General features: G+C 50.2%; 1 protein-coding gene across 1 annotated transcript in view; it reads right to left on the bottom strand.

Moving 5' to 3' along the window:
* The window catches only part of CACNA1S (calcium voltage-gated channel subunit alpha1 S), a 49,445-nt gene extending 29,935 nt beyond the window's left edge, over window positions 1–19,510 (bottom strand). The window contains exons 1-10 of the mRNA XM_013961952.2: window positions 19,350–19,510; window positions 13,744–13,849; window positions 6,379–6,518; window positions 5,691–5,824; window positions 4,920–5,072; window positions 4,439–4,644; window positions 3,596–3,699; window positions 2,315–2,463; window positions 1,178–1,259; window positions 385–545 (exon numbers count right to left, since the gene is read on the bottom strand). Of these exons, the coding sequence (XP_013817406.2) occupies window positions 385–545; window positions 1,178–1,259; window positions 2,315–2,463; window positions 3,596–3,699; window positions 4,439–4,644; window positions 4,920–5,072; window positions 5,691–5,824; window positions 6,379–6,518; window positions 13,744–13,849; window positions 19,350–19,510 (1,396 nt within the window). The remainder of the gene's footprint in view (window positions 1–384; window positions 546–1,177; window positions 1,260–2,314; window positions 2,464–3,595; window positions 3,700–4,438; window positions 4,645–4,919; window positions 5,073–5,690; window positions 5,825–6,378; window positions 6,519–13,743; window positions 13,850–19,349) is intronic.
* Between the last annotated feature and the right edge of the window lie 382 nt (window positions 19,511–19,892).

Raw genomic sequence — 19,892 nt, 5'->3', positions numbered from 1 at the left:
CATGTGAGTGCATGTAGTGTGACTGCATGTGTGTATGTGTGTGACTATACATTGTATGCAAGTGTCTGGGTGTGTATACTCTGTGTGTTCAGTGGTAAATATATGCACTCGGTGTGTGTGCACTGTGCAAGACCATGTGCGTAAGAGTATACACTCTGTATGCATAAGTGTACACACTGTGCATGTACCACATGCCGTTGTGTGACAGCTCTGTGCTGATGGTGCACATACACTTGTGCGTAAGCAGTGTTTGTGTGTGTGAGCAAGTTTGAATGTGTCTAACAGGCCCTGTGCTATGCTAATGTGACATGCAGAATGTGTGCATATGTCTGCACAACAGCAGGGTGTCCAGAACCCTCCCTTACTCTGGTGCTCTTTGCTCACCTTGCACCCTTGTTAGCCAGTCGGGCTGTAAGTAGTGTTCAGAGGCAATGGACAAGGTGTTCAGTGCCACGAGCAGGATGACAAGCCAGTAGAAGAACTTGGACTTCACCACATCCCTGCACTTCCTACGAAACATTCGGTTCCAACGCCTCCACTGGCGGCTAGAAAGACAGGCCAAAAGGGTCATGCAGGGCTGGCCAGAAGGTCCTGCCCAGCCCTGGTACCCAGAGCAGTGACTATGGACAGCAGAGTAGAACTACCCCTGCTCCCTTATCCAGGGTCCTTCCCTGGGAGGGGCTGAGATAGTCAGCCATTGGTGGGGCCATGTGAGTTCTGGGGAAATGCATGGTGCTACCCCCACTAACAACTGGGGGCTCTGGGGTAAGGGGACATAACCAGGGGACATGCCCATTGGCTACGTTAACTCAAGCTTTGCAGTTCATTGATACAAACACCTCCTGAGTCCTTTCTGGCCTGCAGTGACTTCTGGTGTCCTGCCATGTGCACAGCTCCTAAATCGCAGGACATGCTGCATGGGGCAGGAGAGAATGCCTGAAGCCTGGTTCCAAAGTGAAGAGGCAATCTATCCTCAAGTGGCTTCTTGCCAATACCAGAGCAAAATTCCCTGCTGTCTGATATCCTGGATGTTTGTATCTCCTCCTTAACACATAGCCCTCAGCTTTCCTAAAGGACCTGTGGTTGACAAGACAGCCTGGCACAGCCAGGATGGCAAGAGAGAAACTGTGCAAGCTCATGTGCAAGGTAGCAGATGGTTCAACCAGTGCATACTCACAAGTAGACAATCCATTTGTTCATGCCCTCAATTTCATACAAGCTCTCTGTCTCCGACCCTCCTTCATCCAACGGCATCATACCTGTAGATGGAGCAACATTGCAGGCTTTCCTTGGAGCCCTTGGGAGAAACATCAGGGAAGGGACCTCTCCCAGGAGTTCATCTGAAAGAGCTTCCCTACTTGAAGTGAATATAAGAAACACAGTCCCAGGGAGACAGTAGGGAGAGCCTTGACAGGTGGTTTTGACTGCCCCATGCAAACCAAATAAATAGGAGGAACTGGGAACACCTGCACTGCAGCAAGAGCAGCAGCAACCCAGTGGGGTAGGCTGAACAGCCAGTAGTGTATAGGTAGGTTCCCCTATCATGCAGGATGCTTCCAGAACAGAGAAAAACTGGGATCAATAGTGATCTAAACAAGTGCTGCACAACAGGAGGTGTTTAAGAACACAGGCTGCAGGTGTGAACTTTGATCTTTCCTGTTGTTTCCCAAGACCTTTTACACACATGTATCAGCTCAGCTTGAGGCATCAGAAGTTACTACACCTTTTGCTGGGCTGCAAAGCACTGGCAGGGGACATGACTGACCCACAGACCCCTCAGTGCCAGAGCTCCCCAGGCCTTGACGCACCCTTGACTAGATGGCTGTTTTTTCATCTTCTACCCTGAACCATGTCTAATCTTTCAAAATTGTCAAACAACGTCAGGAAACTCATGTATCTTTTAATATGTGAGCTAGTAACCCCGCACTCTGCCCCTACACACACAAGTGCACACACACACATGGCTTCTCATGACCATTTCAAGTGAATTTTGCAAATGAAAGATGACCTAGGCCTTGTTAGCAGGGTGCCATTACTTTCTGCAAATATTAAATAGGGTGGCTAAGGTGGAGGTTTCTCACAAGGACCAAGTTATCTGCTAGTTTGGATCAGATTCAAAAAAATGATTCAGGAAAGGAAAAAAAGAGGAAGGAAACTGTTCTGCAGAAGTCAAAGCATTTTGTTCCATAGGTTTGCAAACAAAATTAGTCTCTGTGACTTCTGCATGGCTCCCCACCTTGCTGTCCCTCCAGGAAGCTCAATTTTAGGAACCCAACCTCTGCACTAAGAGTCTTTGCCCAAGCAGAGCTGGTACCTTCTCCTCTGGCCCGGTCACTGTCCATGACTTCAGCATGGGTGATCCAGTCCATGTAGCCCTTCAGATCCTCCTCCAGCTGCTGCTTCTCCCGCAGCTTCTGAAACGTGCCCCGTGACTTGGCCTTCTCACGTTCTTTGGTGAACTCGCTGGGACAAGGCAGGCAATAGAGTGAGATTTAGGAGGAGACAGCACGGAAGCTGTAGCCTGGGCCACGTGTCCCAGCTCTGTCCCAGGCCAGTCCTTGTAAAAAGATAAAAGCCTGAAATACCCTACCCTAAGAGACTGCTCTACTGACTCTCCTTTCTCTTGTCTCTGTTGCATGATGCAAGAACATGGGGGATCATCATCTCCTTGATGCCAGGCAGGGTTTCTTCCCCATCACTGGCTCTTCTTTGGGAGCTCCTTGCTGCAGGTGGCTGTGGCTAGACAAGCTAACACTAGATGCTGCAATGTTACAGAGGCTGCAGGAGATCTCTAGTCCTGCTAAATGCCAGAGCAAGCAGGGTCCCACCCATCTGGAGGGGCAGAAAGCTGGCCCAAGCTCTCCATGTAGGAAAGGTGAGCTCATCACATGGCAAGTAATCAGGACATCCCTTTCGTGGCAACAGGGAGAAGGTAGGTCTGCCAGGGTGAGTGACACACTATGTACATAACAGCTTTAACTGTGTTATCATGGGAATTAGCAGAACTGGATAATTTGGCATATAAGTGTTAGGATCATTTTAACCAGACCAATGATAACTGGTTGTTGTATTTCAATTAGACTGTTGAAACATTAATTAAAATAATAAAAATTCTCTTGGATCTCTTGAACCCACATCAAAGACATGCCCTTAGGTTGCCCATAAGAAAAACATGCAGGCTCACAATAGGACAGTAATGTCACGGACACCCAGGAAAAGAGAATGGGTGTCTTGTGACACACACTCATGGGGTAAGGACTGCTGACTGAGCTCTTTGCTCAGCTCCTTTTACCTCTGGTGCTTGCAGACTGCAGTACAAACACATAATGTCTGTGTTTGCTGACATCTACTTATGCTACAGAGAGATTTCTTTGCTGAGTGTTGAGCTAAAGTCTTGGACAGCCCCAGGCCATGGCAGCTGATACAACAGGTAACTCAAGGCTCAATGTTTCTAAATACGCAAGGGAAAGGGAAATGGGAAAGGTTAAGGAACAGAAACTTTTCTAGGCTTTCTTCTTGCATAGTTAAAACCAGCTAAGGCCCATGCTCAGCTCATTCTTCTTCTGGCAAAGAGAAAGGACAGGGCAGCACTTACCCGCTGAGCACACCCAGCACCAGATTGAGAACGAAGAAGGAACCGAGCAGGATAAGGCTGACAAAGTAGATCCAGGGCCATTCATTCCCAATGGCATCATTCACCTTGCAAGGAGAAAAGCAGATGAAGCATCCTGAAGGGGAGGCACTGTCTACCCTATGTCTCAACAGCCTGTGAGAGCTTTACCCTCCAAAAGGAGGGTTTGGGCTGGCAGCACATTAACCTTCCTCTCTGAGTCCTGGATCCTCACCCCTCTGTACCTAGCCTTAGTGGAGATAAAGCCAGACCCAAGTACTTGGGGAGCAGAGTTCAGCCCAAACCTCATCAAGATATTCTCCCAAGGACAGCAAGACACAGCCCTAGAGAAGCATCCACCAGTCAGCCATGTCTGGGCCCAATCCGTAGCCCTTCCCTACGGCCTCACTGGTTTGACAGCAACGTTAGCAGACACTAGGCTTCTAAAAAACTCCAGCACCAGATACCCTGGAGCTCAAACTACCTGCTCCTGTTCCTATGAATGAAAGGTTCCCCTGGACCAGGGCATCCCCTGACAGGTCAGAGGCAAAGGTGGAAGCTGAAGCACCCTTAGAACACACTTCTGCCTGTCTGGAGAGTGAGGGAAGCTCAGGCAATGCCTGCACAGTAGAGATGCAGATGCGCCTGGTGTGATGGAATGGAGATTGCAGTATGAAGCTTGGTGGGCACAGGATGTCTTTCAATGAGGGAGAGACCTTAGCCCTGCTAAGGAGTCCTGTGTACTGGGGGGAATTGCCCCCTGTGAAGCAGGACAAGGAGTCACCAGTGTGCTGAGCTGGGTACCATGCCCAGCCTGCTGGAGCCTACCCAGTAGAGAACTTCAGTCCAGCCCTCCATGGTGATGCACTGGTAGACAGTCAGCATGGCGAAGCCAAAGTTATCAAAGTGAGTAATGCCATTGTTGGGCCCTGGCCAGCCACTTCGGCACTCAGTGCCATTGATGGTGCAATGACGCCCGTGGCCAGAGCTGGTGCATGGGGCTGGCTTCTCCGGCTCCACTGTGGCAATCACATCTGAGGGGGGAAAGCTGTGGTGTAAGCAGCAGGCTAGGATAAGGAGATCAGGTCCCAGCACCTCCCAACCTCCTGGTGAAGCTTTCCAAAAGGGGCGCCATTCACCACCTTCTCACATCACGTACCATCACCAGAGCTGTGCCCTCTAGCAAATAACCTTCCTCCCTGCCATGTTCCCATGCCTGATGCTGGTAGGACTAGACCACAGGCTCTGTGGTCCCCAGAGCAGCCACATACAAACACCTCTGTCCTGCTGCTGCCTGCCACAGCCCCACCTGTCCCGACGTAATAGCAGGTCTTGTGCATCTTGCCCTTGAAGAGCTCTTGCCCAACAATGGCGTAGATGATGATCATGAAGAGGACCAACAGGGCGATGTGGAGAAGGGGTACCATGGCCTTGATGATGGAGTTCAGGACAACCTGAAGGCCTACACCAGAGAGAAGGGAGAGGAGGTCAGCCCCTCCCAAACAGCCTTGGGCGTGCCTTGCACACTTCTGCTGGCCTCTCCACACCTGCAGACTCCCCAAAATACCCCTTGCCAAAAGGAGAGAGGGGCAACATCAAAAGCTGGCACAGGTGAGGTGGGACTGAAAGCCCTGGAGCAGGAAATCCTCTCTCTACCCACCACGTGAGCAGCTGGGAGACCCAGCAGAGCCAGCTGCCAGACATTATTGGAGAGTGGTTCATACCCCTCCATTTGTTCTGTTCCTCTCTTCCTGCCTGTATTCACATGAGTTATGGGAGAAGGAGATCCCTGTGTGGAGAAACTAGAGTGAGACTCTGGCCTCCTTTCCACAGCCTACCAAAAGGTGCTGATGCTGAACCCTGGAGGGATCTATGTGTGCTGTGACCTGCAAAGCCCCAGTGTTGATAACTGCAAGCTGTAGGGTTGAGTGAGAATTTGCAGCTCCTCTGCACCCATATTCTGGCCGGGCATGGCCCAACACCAATGTGAAACCTGTCCCATGGCCCCCCATCCCAGCCAGGGACAGGGGTTCATATCCATCCACTAGCCCTTCATGCTGACAGGGTGAACAGCACCCACTTGGCACTCCAGACACCAGGCGCAGGGGTCTCAGCACACGAAATGCTCGCAGGGCCTTCACGTCGAATCCACCTTTCCCACCTGAAGTCCCTCCTTCCTTGGCATTGATCTGCTCCAGGGTCATGGTGAAAAGCCTATAAGAACCAGGGCACAGGGCAGGGGAGGAGGTGAAGGAAGGAAGAGAAGGGCATGAGGATGGAGACTAAGAAATCTGTGCTAGAGAGTCAGAGCTCCGCAACCAAGTTGAGCCTGACTCACAGAATGAATCTTGGCCAAGCATGGCATGGTTGTACCCACTCTTGGCATAGGTGTACCCGCTGCTGGGCACCCATCTGCTGGGATCTAATCTGCTCTGCCAGGCAGCTGGGAGCCCTCCCATCCCCCTGGTGCCCAGTGGACCCACTCCCTGTGTGCCAAATCCCAAAGGACCACAAGCCACTCACATTCTCCAGGGCAAGGAGACCTGAGAGGTATGAAGAAGTCGGACAAAAAGAAACAGGAGTTACAGAGAAGCCCAGGAGGAGAGGGCAGGGCAAGAAAAAGGGGCCACATGGAAAAAGGGCATAAACCAACTCTACAAGCTCCCCCAAAACCCACTGTGGTCACTAGAGAAAAATGATCTAACTGATGGGATATGGATGAGGCCTGGGGCAAGCTGAGTATCGGCAGCTTCCCCTCCTCACATTACCCCAGGGACACGATGGAGAAGTCAAGCACATTCCAGCCATTTCGGAGGTAGGCGTCTGTATGGAAAAGAAACCCGTAGGCAATTATCTTGAGCATCGCCTCAATGGCAAAGAAGATCAGGAAGGCGATTTCAATCTTCTCCTGGAGATTGCAAAGAGAAGCAGGAGAGGACACACTGTTAGTGCAGACTGCCACCTCCCCTGTATCACCACTCAGCGCAGCTGCACCTGGCAGGTCTCTGGATCTGCCCCTGCTACCAATGCTGTGATCTCCCACGCACACTAGGAAGCACCTTGGCTGTCCCAAGCAGAGTGGGATGGCACACTGAGCCACCACATGCTACTCTCTGGCCTGTGGCATGTTCCCTTGCATCCCTCCAAAAACAAGCTGCCAGGAACAGGCTTCTGGGCTAAAGATGCAAGTTCTTATGAAATACATCAGCAGATCCACCATTTCCTAGCCCAGTGCCCAAAGGTGCCTTGTCCAGGGCATTGCACATCTCCAGTTCCCCTCCCAACTACCCTATCCTCCTATCCCTGCATGGCCTTCCTTCCACAGCCTGCACTGCTTCCCTCTCCTCATCTTCTGTGTCTGAGGAGAGGGCTTGCTAGGTCTTTCCTGGAGACGCTGTGCAGTCCCCATGGGGTGAGCTGGCCACATTGTGGCTTCCCTTGGGCCCCAGGCTCCCAAGGGAAGTGAGGCCCTATCTAATGCCACAAATCTGCATGGCATACATGCCTGGCAGAGTGAGCTGACAGAGAGAAACTGACCCAGCAAATGTCTCATCAAGTCCTCTGCCGGGGGTCTGAATGGCAGATTAGGTGAACCCTGTCTAAAAATGTTTTTTTTCCTGCTCTTCCTGCTTGCCGGGTAAATTCCTCCCAAATAGACCCCCTGCACCAATATGTCCCTCCCCACCCCTGCGGGCACTGAAGGATGGGGCATGGCATGTCTCCCTCTGGGAGAAGAGACACCCCATGACTCCACGGGGCAGAGATGCTGTACCTGCTCCCACACTGGGTCTGGTGCCCAACTGCATGGGCTCAGCACAGCCCTCAGCAGCTGCAGAGCCCAAAATAGCTTGCCTTTACTTGGGTGTAGCTGTCTGTGCCCACTTGGCTCTGTCTGTCACTCTGATCACTGCCCTTGCTGCTGATGGCTGTTTCCAGACTGGGATTAAAATGCCTTCGAAGCAGACAGATGGATGAAAGTATTTATATTTCTGGCTTTCCATAGCCCCTCTCCTCCATCTGCACCCCAGGGATCAGCAGTTGCTGAAGGATGGGTGTTTTCCCTGCTTGTCACAAAAATGTCACTCTGGGACCAAACATGCATGTAGTTCTCCATTGGGGAAGGCCTGCAGCGCTCAACCTAGTGAAAACACACAATACACTGTACACCTTCCTCCCAGGTTCCTTCTGGCTTGTCAAACCTAAAATGCTGTCCATTTGAGAAACCAGGGCCAGGGAACAGACAGCAACATTGCTTGTTCAATCACCATGTCCAGAAGTAGTGAACATGCCAAGCGTCACAGAGTCACAGAATCACAGAATGGTTGAGGTTGGAAGGGACCTCTGGAGATCATCTTGTCCAACCCACCTGCTCAAGCACAGACACCTGGAGCACATTGCCCAGGACACTGTCCAGACAGCTTTGAATATCTCCAAGGACAGAAGCTCCACAGCCTCTCTGGGCAACCTGTTCCAGTGCTCTGTCACCCTCACAGTAAAGAAGTTTTTCCTCATATTCAGACGGAACTTCCCCTGTTTCAGTTTGTGCCCTTTGCCTCTTGTCCTGTCACTGGGCACCACTGAAAAGAGTCTGGCCCCATCCTCTTGACACCCTCCCTTTAGATATTTGTATACATTGATAAGATCCCCTCTCAGTCTTCTCTTCTGCAGGCTGAACAGGCCCAGCTCTCTCAGCCTTTCCTCATACTGGACACAGTACTCCAGATGTGCTCTCCCCAGGGCTGAGGAGAGGGGGAGGATCACCTCCCTCGACCTGCTGGCAACACTCTTCTTAATGCACTGCAGGATACCATTGGCCACAAGGGCACATTGCTGGCTAATGGTCAGGCTGGTCTCCACCAGCACTCCCAGGTCCTTCTCCACAGAACTTCTTTCCAGCAGGTCAACCCCCAACCTGTCCTGGTGCATGGGGGCAGATTAGGTGAACCCTGTCATCCTATCACTGTCATATATACAAGTGCCAGCTCCTTGTTGGATCTGAGGGCAAGAGACTCTGAGCAGAGACCTGTGATTACTGCAATTACTGGTGCTACCAGGGCTGGGTCACCAAGGTTTTAGCTGAGGCAACTCAACACAGCTTGCCTCCCCTGCTTCAGAAGGGTGGATACTACCAGTGAGAGTACTGCTCCCCTGACCCCTCCAAACCATTCCCAGCCACCTGCCCTCTTCCATGACCTCGAGTTCCACTCCTGCCCCTGCAACATCAGCATTCTCATGCCCCTCCAGCCTCTCTACCACAATCATGCCCCACTCCCCTTTCCCCTCATGTCCTTGACCCTCCTCACCTCCACTATCCCATGCTGCCTTTGCAACCTGGCTGAGTGGTAGGCCTTACTGTGGCTGGATCAGTTATGTGCACCAAGGAACTGACAAGGATGCATGTGTGGACTATTCGTGCCAGGACATACAGGGCAGGTAGCTTTCCCACCATAAGGGTTTTCTCCAGGGGCTCGCAGCAACCGTGCCTTGCAAAATACAGAGTAGCTTTGTATCTTTCTCCTCTTCCCCTGAATGTAGCTGGGACAAGCCCAAAAGATTTGAAATAGAAAAGGGGATAGAACTGCTAATAAACAGATGGGCACACAGTTACGGCAGTCTCATAGATTCCCCTTCCTTTGGAAACCAAGATAAAAATGATGGAGGACACTGGGAGCAGAGGAAGCCTCCTGCAAATGCAGTGGGAAACTCCACACATGGGAAGGTCACAGTGGAAGGCCAGGCAGGCCTTGGGAGTTGCCACAAGGTGTGTCTGGGGAGAAACCTTGGGAGAAACATTTCCAAACAGCTCCTAAAATGCTGCTTATAATAGCCTTTATCAGAGCATGGGGAGTGCTTGGGAAGGGGAGCTGTGAAGGGAAGAATCCAAGGCTGGGAGCAGATGGTCAGCAAGGTCCCTTCAGAGCCCAACTTTGCTGTGCCATGGGGGACCATGGGCATCCTGCATGATAGAGTTAGGTTTGGAAGTTGCTGTATTTGAAACAGCATTCAGGTTGAATGGTCATTGCTTGCCTGCCAAACTGGAGGGCAAGGGCTATGCACCAGCACTGGGCAGCAGAAGTCATAACTGGGATAAGTGCAAAGGGGAGGTGAAATCCTCTGGCCAACTCTGTCTGCAGGGGAAGGAGCTTGAAAAGAAGCAATCTTGTGATGGCAGGGTTGTATATAATCAGGCTCCCTGGGTGGCCAAGCATGCAGTAAGATCAGAGGGGCCTGCATCAGCTTCCTCCCCAAAACTCTGGGCTGATCCACCAAGGCTGCCAGGACTGGCAAAACACAAGTTGGTCAGGATGCCAGGCCCTTAACAGCTGCAGCCCACAGTGAAGGAGAGAAGTGATGCACATGCAGCTGCTTCTTTATGTGCATCCCTTGGGCTCCTGGATAAAGAGCAACAGCGGTTCCTAAAATCTCATGCACTGAGGCTGTGCATGGAGATGTGCAAGTGCGTGGTCTATTCTCACAGCTATTACAGGACCCCAAGACTTCAAGGGTGACCCCAAACTCTAGGGAAGATGCTTGTAACCAGGACCTTCCTGCAGCAAGTGACCCATGCTAGTCCCAGGGTACAGACACCTGGGCAGCAGGCACTCGTTCTCGGAAACAGGCACTGCATTGAGGATCACTGCTCAAGAATTGCTCGGGTCAGCTTCCTAAACTTTGCTGTTTTCAATGCTACTGGAGATGACCTGGAGGATCTGAGACACACTTGGGCCTGGCAGATGTTACACAGGACCCACAAGAGACTCATGCCTTTCCAGAGGAGGACCTGAAGGCCAGGGACACCTAGGACAGGATTAGATGCCCTTATTTATGTGACTAAATTGTGCCCTGGGCTGTATTCATGCTTCAGAGTCTTAAAACACAGGGGTCCCCATGGCTGAGACACAACCTAGTGCAGCCCAAAATGGTGGGATTTTTGGAAACATATTCCCCTATACTAAACATTAGTTCTGCTTAAACAAAAAGCCATTTTATGTGTTACTAACAGAGTGCCTTCTGCACAGCTTGAATTCCAGTTCTGCTCTGTTTACCAAGCACCATACTCTATCTGGTATGCTTACACAGCACACAGGATTCAGCTCAACTACTTTTAGCTGCTCTGATGTGGAGGGCTCTATCTGAGCAGTCACCCTTGGGTCCCATTAGCAGGGAGAAATAGGTACTTTAAGTGTCCGAAGTGTGTCAAGCAACATTCATAATCTTATTATGACATCAACTGCCCTAGGAGACAAATCCCACTCTAAATTTGCCTTTATTTTTCCACTGACTATAAACAGAGTCAAACCACCACCTCACATGCAGACACCTGTATTTTCTCCCAGAATAACCTGCCATGCTAAACACACATTTCTGAAGTTGGATCACACAGGTCTCCTAGAGCAAGACTACTAATGGAAGACAAATAGTTTGATTTGGAGCTCACTGACAATTTTGAAAATTCAAGTCAAAATGAAAATGAATGCTCTAAAATTCTGATTGAGTTGAAAAGTCAAAAATACTTCATCAGAGTTCAGGAAAAGATTTTGGATTTAATAGAATTAGATTTTGAAAAAATAGCATTACAAAACAAAAATGTTCTGGATTAGAAGAAATCCAGAAAAGATAAAAAATGAAATATGTTGAAATTAAACAACTGTATTTCCTTCAGGATATGGGGAAATGGATTCATAGAACATTTATGGGTCACTGAATGTACATTTTTCACCCCCTAAAATGAGTTTTGGTTCACAAAGTTTGCATGAGACTCTAATTCTGCACCTAGTGCAAATTCTGTCTGCAGATCCTTCTCAGGTGGTCCTGGAAAGGCAGAGCCATGAGCATGACTGCTCTTGAGCTTGGAAAACCTCCATGGGCAATACAGGGCAAGTGTCATCACTGCTCTGACTCAGTTTCCCCCATACTTTTTGCCTCATCATCTATTTCAAGGACAAGTTTGGGGGACAGGGACAGTTTCAGGTGGACATAGAGTTTAGTAAAGTGGTCTCATCTCTGCTGGAACCACTAGCAAATTCTGCAGTACGAGGAGTAATAATCATCAGCACCTTTCAGGTTTTCTTCCTTCCTTGGAGAAGAGGGAATATGCTGGTCTTCAGAGAAACAGAATCCTCTCCTAGGAGGATCAGGTGATGAAGAGAGGTAATTAAAAAGTGACAGGGAGAGACTAAACATATTGCAGCATGTGTCCCTACTGCAGGAAGAAAAGCCTCCAATGGGCCTTTGTTCCATTATCTCCTTGTGTGGAGCATAGCCCATTACCCAAGATAACGAGAGTCCAGCTCAGCTCTTACATGGTTTTGTTCATATGAAGTCACCAGAATACAAAGAAAAAGGGATGTGCTAAGCAGGGCTGAAAGAACAGAGCCCTGGGTCTGCAAGGTTCCTGATACAATGAGCTGTTGGCATAGCAACAGGCTGAAAAATCCTGAAGTAGGATGTAATATAAATAACATAATATACAATAAATATAAATAATTCAAATTTCATTTACAGATGAAATAACCCAATACATGCCTGTCTGCCTGCTCATTAGTGGAAAAAGCTGCCAGACCTTCTTGGGCACTGCTAATCTAGCATCCCTACCTGGGAGCACTGTGAGACAGGCTGCCATGCCATCTCCTGTCATGCAGCACTGCCACAACATGCTGCTGGACTTTCTCTGCCTCTGTCCTTGCAGGCCTCCTGGTCTCAGCCAAACCTCATGCCAGCAGGGAGCCCCCATCCCTGCTGTCCCCACCTCCTGTTTTCCATGCTTGATCTGTCCCTGTTTTGCTTTGCTTCTCTTATCTTTTGGCTGAGACAACCGCAATTTTCAAATCCTGCTATGCCCCTATGGCCAGGGAATCAAAGCAAAACCAGCGTCTTAAGCTTAACTCTGCCCTGACCTTGCCAGGCCTCAGAGAAACTGGTCACACTGTGTGGCTGAACAAAGACCCCAGGAATTTTCTCTGTGGGGGTATTTGTCATTATCCTCCTGTGTGGATCTGTCTTGATTCTGTTTTTAAAAGAAACAATAATACATTGGTAACAGCGGCCCCTTTATCCTCTTATTCCAAGCAAATAAGAAGTAAGCACTACTTTAATGCCATTGAAAGGCTGTTGAGAAGGAAAGAGCCAAAAGCAGCTAAAGGAATTAAATATTGCTCAAATAAAATCCTTATTTTGCATTTTATATTTCAAATCCTTTGAGTGCTTTAATATTTTCGCTGCAGAGTCTCTAAGGAACAGGCAAAAATGAGAGAGAGAGTTTTTAAGTAACAAGGTGCCAGCAAAACTTGCACACAACACCCTCCACAACACTGAGAAGTCCTAAAATCAGCAAGAGAGAACATTTTACTAAAACAAAATGCATTTGGATATTTTGATTCACTACCCAAACTTAGACACTCAGTGGAAGTCAATGTAGATTGAACCACAAAAGAGATTTGAAGAGGAAAAAGTGGTGGTGAACCAAAAATGATGCAAACTGTTGATTTGTATCACACAAAAACATCTTATTCCAGGCAAAATGTAGTGTCTGGAATAAACTGGAATAACTGATTGCAATGGAATGACCTCTCTGCTTAACAGGTTCTGCCCCCCCCCACTACCATTTAAAAGAATGTCCCAAAATTAAAAGACAGTTTTGAAATGAAAGGTCAGAAAGTTTTGTGCCAAAAAATGCTGAAACAAAACATTTCAGCCTTTCAGGAACAGGATGTTCCCTTTTGGAAGTGTCAGAATAAAAACTTGAGTGGATTTGCTCTTTTTTCAGCATTAATTCTTCCTCCCTCTGTATTTCACACACATCTGCTGGCTTCAATCTCAACCTGGGAGTGGTTTCAGCCCCTCTAAAAACCCATTTTGCAGTGGTTTCCCCATCACTGTGGACACTGCCTCTCTCTGACTTTGCAGCATCTCTTGCTGGACCTAAAAGGCCCCATTTCACCCTTCAGGGAAGCAGAAGTTTTTGGTACAGCTGATTCCACCATCACAGATATTACCACCACGTACCTATGGGGATTAAGGAATCCTTGTGCTATTAATCTGCAGTTTTACATCTCAGTGTCAAGACAATATATTTAAGTGATGAGGCAAAACTTTTCAGAGCTGCTGTGGTTGAGGAAGGGGCTGTGCCTTACCAGGCTGGAGTTTGCAACATTGGTGTCATCCTCAGGCATGGGCAGGTAGATGGCCAGTGCCACACAGTTGGCAAAGATGGTCAGAAGGATGATGATCTCGAAGGGTCTGAGAGGAAGTATTAAGGAATGGAGACACAGGAAAGGAACTGAAAAACAAATACAGCCTATGTCCCTGTCCTGACCTGTCTTGGTGCATGTGGGGAAACCCTACAGGCTGTGGGGAAACCTTCCACTGGGGCAGGAAATCAGAGAGAACAGGCAGGCTTCATGCTCAACACATTCACACTTGTTTCCCTTCCTTGCGTTCCTGGGGATGGAGGGGATTTGGTAGTGATGGACCAGGATGAGACACAGGGTCTGGATATTTGGGGCATGGCTGCTGGAGAAAGGCAGCGTTGGCAAGGGATATATGGGGAGGGGAAACAAATTAAAGGCTGCCTTTGGGGAAGAACCAGGGCATGGGAAAGCTGGCAGTCTCCCCCTCATCATCCTTTGGTAGGTTGTCCGGATAGTTCAGGATCTTCTCCCAAAATGTAAGCACTTAGCCAAAGCATCACCCTTTGGAGTGTGGTGGCCCTTGCTCCCTCTGCACTCAGTGGCATTAGGGAGACACTGCTGAGAGGCAGATTTCAGGTGAGCCGTGTCACTCCAGCTAGGAGGTACCTAGGGGCAAGGCAGCTCAGTCAGAGTCTCCTCTAGCAGAACATTCAGCTGCCATCCTACGCCCTGGAGTGCCCCAGTGTAGGCAGCACCATGGGCTGGAAATAACCAGGGCAGTCAGCCTGAGCTTTGTCCCCCTCTTTAAAAGAGGGTATTGTATTGACCAGGCCCTGTGGCATCTCCAAACAAATGGTCTGACCTGCTGTTCCCCCCGCAGTCCCTAGGATAGGCCCTTGGTCACAGCTGGGTTCCTTCTGCCTTCACTGCTTCTCTGGGCCATTGAAATCTCAAGGTCAAGCTCTAGCTATCATGTTCCTGAACCCCCAACAGAGCTCAAACTTTGGCCCCAGCACCCTGTATGGGGCAGGGCTCTCACCTCAGGGATCCCAAGTCTCTGTTCCTCCCAGCATGGTGCAAATCCACCCTGTGGTCTCCAGCGAGTGCAGCAGACGTGGTTGGACAGCTATCATCTTTTGCTGTCTCTCATTACTTGACTCTGCATAATTTAGTCACAGAATCACAGAATGGTTGAGGTTGGAAGGGACCTCTGGAGATCATCTAGTCCAACCCCGCAGCTCAAGCAGGGTCACCTGGAGCATGTTGCACAGGATCACGTCCAGGCGGGTTTTCAATATCTCCAGAGAAGGAGACTCCACAACCTCTCTGGGCAACCTGTTCCTTGAGCCCTTGCTCAAAGAGCCAGAGAGATCAGGACAAGCATAGCACACTTACCAACTGTGAGAAGAACTGGTTAGAAAGAGTAAGCAGCGCTCAGGATTGTTCAGAGCCCCTGACCCAAAGTATTTTGGAGTACTTTGACCACCAGAAACACCCTCATACATATGCAATGTTCTCCTATCCTTAGTGACTGATTAAACCCTGGAGCTGGTCACATCCAGGCCTTGCTGCAGAACTGAAGTGCTTCTGGGTCCTAGACTTGTGCTCTAGTCAATGCACCATGCAGCTGTGCTTGTGCCTAAAAGCAAAAGGGGTCTTTTCCATTCATCCAGTGGCCTTGTCTTGCCAGAAGATTTCATACTGGGTAGAGCATGGTGCAAAAAAGTACACCAAACATTTTCCATCACAATGCTCATCCCAAACTTTCCTGACAAATAATGTTTCCTGATGAGTAAATCTCAGTTCTCCCTGATTCACTTGCCTTGTCTGCATCCATCAGTAGCACTGAAAACCACTGAAACCAGAAGCACATGTAGGAAATGAAAATGTTGGTTCAAGCGTCCATTCGGCCAGACCCATCTATAGTGTAAATCAACAAATAGCAATCAGCATATCCAGTAAATCAGCACATCTCCCCTGCAGCCCCTTCTCCTCACTAATGTCCTACCAGGCAACATTAAGAGCAAGAAGTTATGACCACAGCCAGTGCCTACTCCCACAAACTGTTTTGAGACATCTCTCATCCCCATTCCTACCTGTAACTACCAACCTGCCTGTTTCATCTCTTGTAAACTGATAAATCGCATCCATTGGGTACAGACACCTAAGTAGCACAAGACGGGATTTCTCAGCATTTCCATCTCATTTTGGGCAAACCCTCCAAAGGAGCACAGCTCCCAGGAACACCCTCTGTGGGAACATCTACAACTCAGCCAGGCAGACTGATACTGCTATAAAGCCCAGCACAGCCCTCAGAATTCAGTACCCCAGAGGGGGTCCCACAGCCATACTGACGCCTTCCCATGCCATGGTTAATCAAGTGACTATCTCAGTTTTCCAGCTCATTATGCTGAGGCCAGCCTTGGGCTGCACTGGCTATACTACTATCTAACCCAGAGTCATGGGGTGAGGGGCACTAAGGAATATTCTCTCCATCTCCATTTCAGTCTGCTGAGCTGACTGAGTGCTGCCAGTTGTGTCCTCCTGTGCTGGGCACAGTCAGGTTATTTTGCCTTTTCTGGACGCTTCTGGCCAACAAATTGTTGATACTTTAAAAACTAAAGTCAACTGGAAAAGCTGCACCCCTTTGTGTCCCAGATAGCACAGCACAGCCCAGGGGCTAGAGGCTTCCCTGCCTGCTCTGACAGGGTGAGATGAGCAGTCCACCTTGCCAGCACTCATTCGAGTTTCCATATAGTTGCGAGGATGCAGGGGTGTAGGGACCAATTCAGCATCATGGAGCAAGTTCGTGAAAGAGGAGCAAATGGAAAGAGGGGCAGGAATCATGGCCCATATCCTGCCCCAATAACCACTAAATTGCAGAAGTAAAAGAGCCTTTGCTTGTTCCTCTGCTCTGGTGAAAACAGCCACATACATATTTCCTCCTCGCCCTTGAAAGCAGAATTATCTTGCAATAGGAGGTGAAGCTAGGACCCAGTGCTCTCCTGGTATCAGTTTGCTGCCTGCAAGTCCCACATTGCCTGCCAGTGTTCATGAGCCTGGCACTGTCACTAGGTAGAAATGCAGCGGGACAATTCAGCTAGCCAACAGTCATGTACTGTCACTGGGGCAAGGGGTCTCTGCCTCTTGTCACTGATAGCTCCAGAGACTCAAAACCCTCCTCATCCCCTTGCCCTGCAAATCTCAGTTCTGCTCCCTAGCAGCCTCCTGCCATTCAGCATCCGAGGGAACCAGCTTCAGCTTCACAGTGGGAATTAGGCACTCAGTGCCTTGTTCATGGTCCCCAGACTCCTACTCCTCACCCATCTGCCTTAAAGTCCTCCTGGCTACAAAATGACCTGGAATACCAGCACTCTCCAGCTGCCTGGAAAAGACCCTGTCCCAGCTCTGTGCCTCAGCTTTGTGCCTCTGACAGTGCAGATGCTGTGCAGTAGAGATGGGGTCAAGGAGCAGAGATGTGTAGCAGCACCCTGAACCCGTTCACCAGGTAACCCCACAGAGAATGGTCACGCTAATCTCCACTGGGCAGCTGGTCTCGCCTTGAAGTCCATAACAACTCACAGGAGCTGGAACAACCCCATCATGCCTTGCAAACCCTGATCCCTGAGTGAGGGGAGACAGGTGCATTGGTGTATAAATACAGCCAGGCACAAGAGTGGTGCCAGCGAAACCCAGTGCCCAGAATCATCCATCTCCCACAGGTCAGGACCACCTGCACCTCTGCTCTTCCTACCATCTACAGTCTATATCTTCCTGGTGAGAGATCTACCTCTTCCCTCCATGTCCCTTGCCCAGGTCCCCAGTGTGGGAAGGGCCCCCCCCAGTGTGCTATGCAGTTGCTCTGGCCCATTAGTAAGAAGGTGTTTGAGCATGCTGGAAGATACACATATATACTATTTCCAGCTCTACCTCTGCCACTAGGGTCTATGAACAAGTTCTTTCTGTGCCCTGTGCCCATGTAAGACACAGACACAGCTCTGGGAAGGAAGTGCTTGCAGAACACCCCATTCCTCAGCCGAAGAGAAGGAGAAATGGCAAATTCCCCAATTTTGACTCTGCTCCCTCTCCTCAAAGGTCAGAGAGCCTCTTTGTGCCAGGTAGGAACAAGAGAGCTCAGATTCCATGCCCAGCAAAGCACTGCCAGGTGGTGTGAGCATGCTGTGAGTGTCTGCAAATGGGCAGCTCAGGCTTTGAGCAGGATGGCATTGCTGGTGGTGCTGGGGCATGGCTTTGGTGCCCCTGTAGCACCACGTATACCACAATGCAGGCAGTGCTTCCAACCAGCAAGGCCTGGCTCTGCAGCCCTAGGCACAGGAGGAAGGCTTACTCCAGTGGGGCAGGGCTGCCCAAGCTACCCCAGAGAGGAGACAACCCCAGACTGGGAGAACCCCATCAAGGCCAGAGACACCTAGATGCATTCAGCAACTGAAATGAGAAAAGTTGGGGTGCAAAGACTGGATTTGCTGGAAATGCCCAAATCCAATCAATTTCAGCTGAGCCCAAATGTTTTGTTGAAACCAAGTGAAATGTTTCCTCTCCCATTAAGGCAAAAATATCCTCTTCCCTTCCACAAAATACAAGTTGTATTTTAAACGAACTAGGCCATGTCTAATGGCCTAAAATTATCCCTGGATGGGTGGCAGAAACATGGCATTTTGGCACTTCCAAGATAAAACACTCCAGTCAAAGCATGGCCAACTAAAGAGCAACCATCCCAAACACATCCATAAGTTAAACCAGAGGCACACAGAGATACTGTCCCTCTAAACGGCTTCATCCATGAAAGCCTTCACCTGTGACAAAAATGGTGGGGAGGGAGGGGATAAGGAGATTGAGATGGTAATGGTGTCGGCAGGGATTTGGAGGATGTTGGCTAGCTGCCCATGGCAATGGCAGGAAGCAGCTGCAGGAGCAGACAAGATACGCACACACAGCCACCCCAAGCAGTTCTTTGCAGTTTCCCTGCCCACCTCCCAAGCCCCTCTTCCCTTAGACTGTCCTGTCCTCCCAAGCTGCAACCTCAGCACTTGCTCCTCCACCCTGGCCCTCCTCTTCTGCTTGGCCCCATCCCCGCCCTGGGACAGGCCCTGCACCCCCTCCTCTGGCACCAAACACTCTCCTCTCCTGGCAGGCCATCTCCTGTTTCTCTTCAGCAGGGCTCCTATCAGCCACAGCCAACACAAAACATGTATATGCCCACATCCCTTGCCACCCAGGCCGTCCCCTCCTGTCCCCACAATACCTTGCTGAGGATCCCCCTGACCTGGACTGCTCCTCAGCCCTGTCTTTCCCACTAGCCTATTTGTGCCCCCAGGTTGCACAGCCATCACCTTTGCCAATGCACCCTGCTGGGGCAGCCCAAGCCCTTCCTTGCCTTTCCTTGCTCCCTCACAGGCCCGATGAGACAGCCAGCACAAACAGCCCCACCACAGCATAAGCAGAGCCAGCTCATGGACTCAAAGTGTGCTGAGGACTTGACTGCCTAGCAGCCCCAAGGGGTCCTGCTTCAGCAAGCACTCCTCCTTAGCACTCATGCTCACAGGCATGCACACACAGGCGCTCCCAAGTCCACCCAGCCCAAAGGATACTTCCACTCCACGATGCTGATGCATGCCTTCCGCAGCGGGTTTTGCAGGGTTAAGCAGAACAGAGCCCTGGCTGGCCGGGGGGCTACTGGTGGCACTGGCTTCTTGGACTTCTCCTTCTGTTGCCTCTTCTTCACGTCATCTTGGGGAGAAGTAGGCTCCATGGTGTTTCTCCCCTAGCTGCCTCTTCCTGCCCCGCAGCCAAGCCCCCTTTCCCCAGATCCTGGCCTGCCAGAGCCCCTCTGGATCTTCCCTCCTGCTAAGCCCGTCCCCTCTGTGCACTGGGGGAGGTGGTGGGGGAGTGGGGACTGGAGGCTGCACTCGCATGCCCAAATGCACAGAGCATGAGTTTAAAATTAGACACTAGCCTGGCTCCCGGGTGCTGTCACAGCTCCTGAGGCAGCAAAAGGACTCCAGCAGCTGTTGCTTCTTTACTCAGCTTATCCTGAGACAGGTGAGTGCTTCACATGCCACTGAGCCAGGCGGGGGGTGGGGATGGGCAACCCAGAGTCAGGTGCACACCCTCCAAAGGAAAATTGCCCTCAC

Source organism: Apteryx mantelli, chromosome 25, assembly GCF_036417845.1.
Source record: "Apteryx mantelli isolate bAptMan1 chromosome 25, bAptMan1.hap1, whole genome shotgun sequence".
Lineage (NCBI taxonomy): Eukaryota > Metazoa > Chordata > Aves > Apterygiformes > Apterygidae > Apteryx > Apteryx mantelli.
This window is presented reverse-complemented; position numbering and strand designations above follow the sequence as displayed.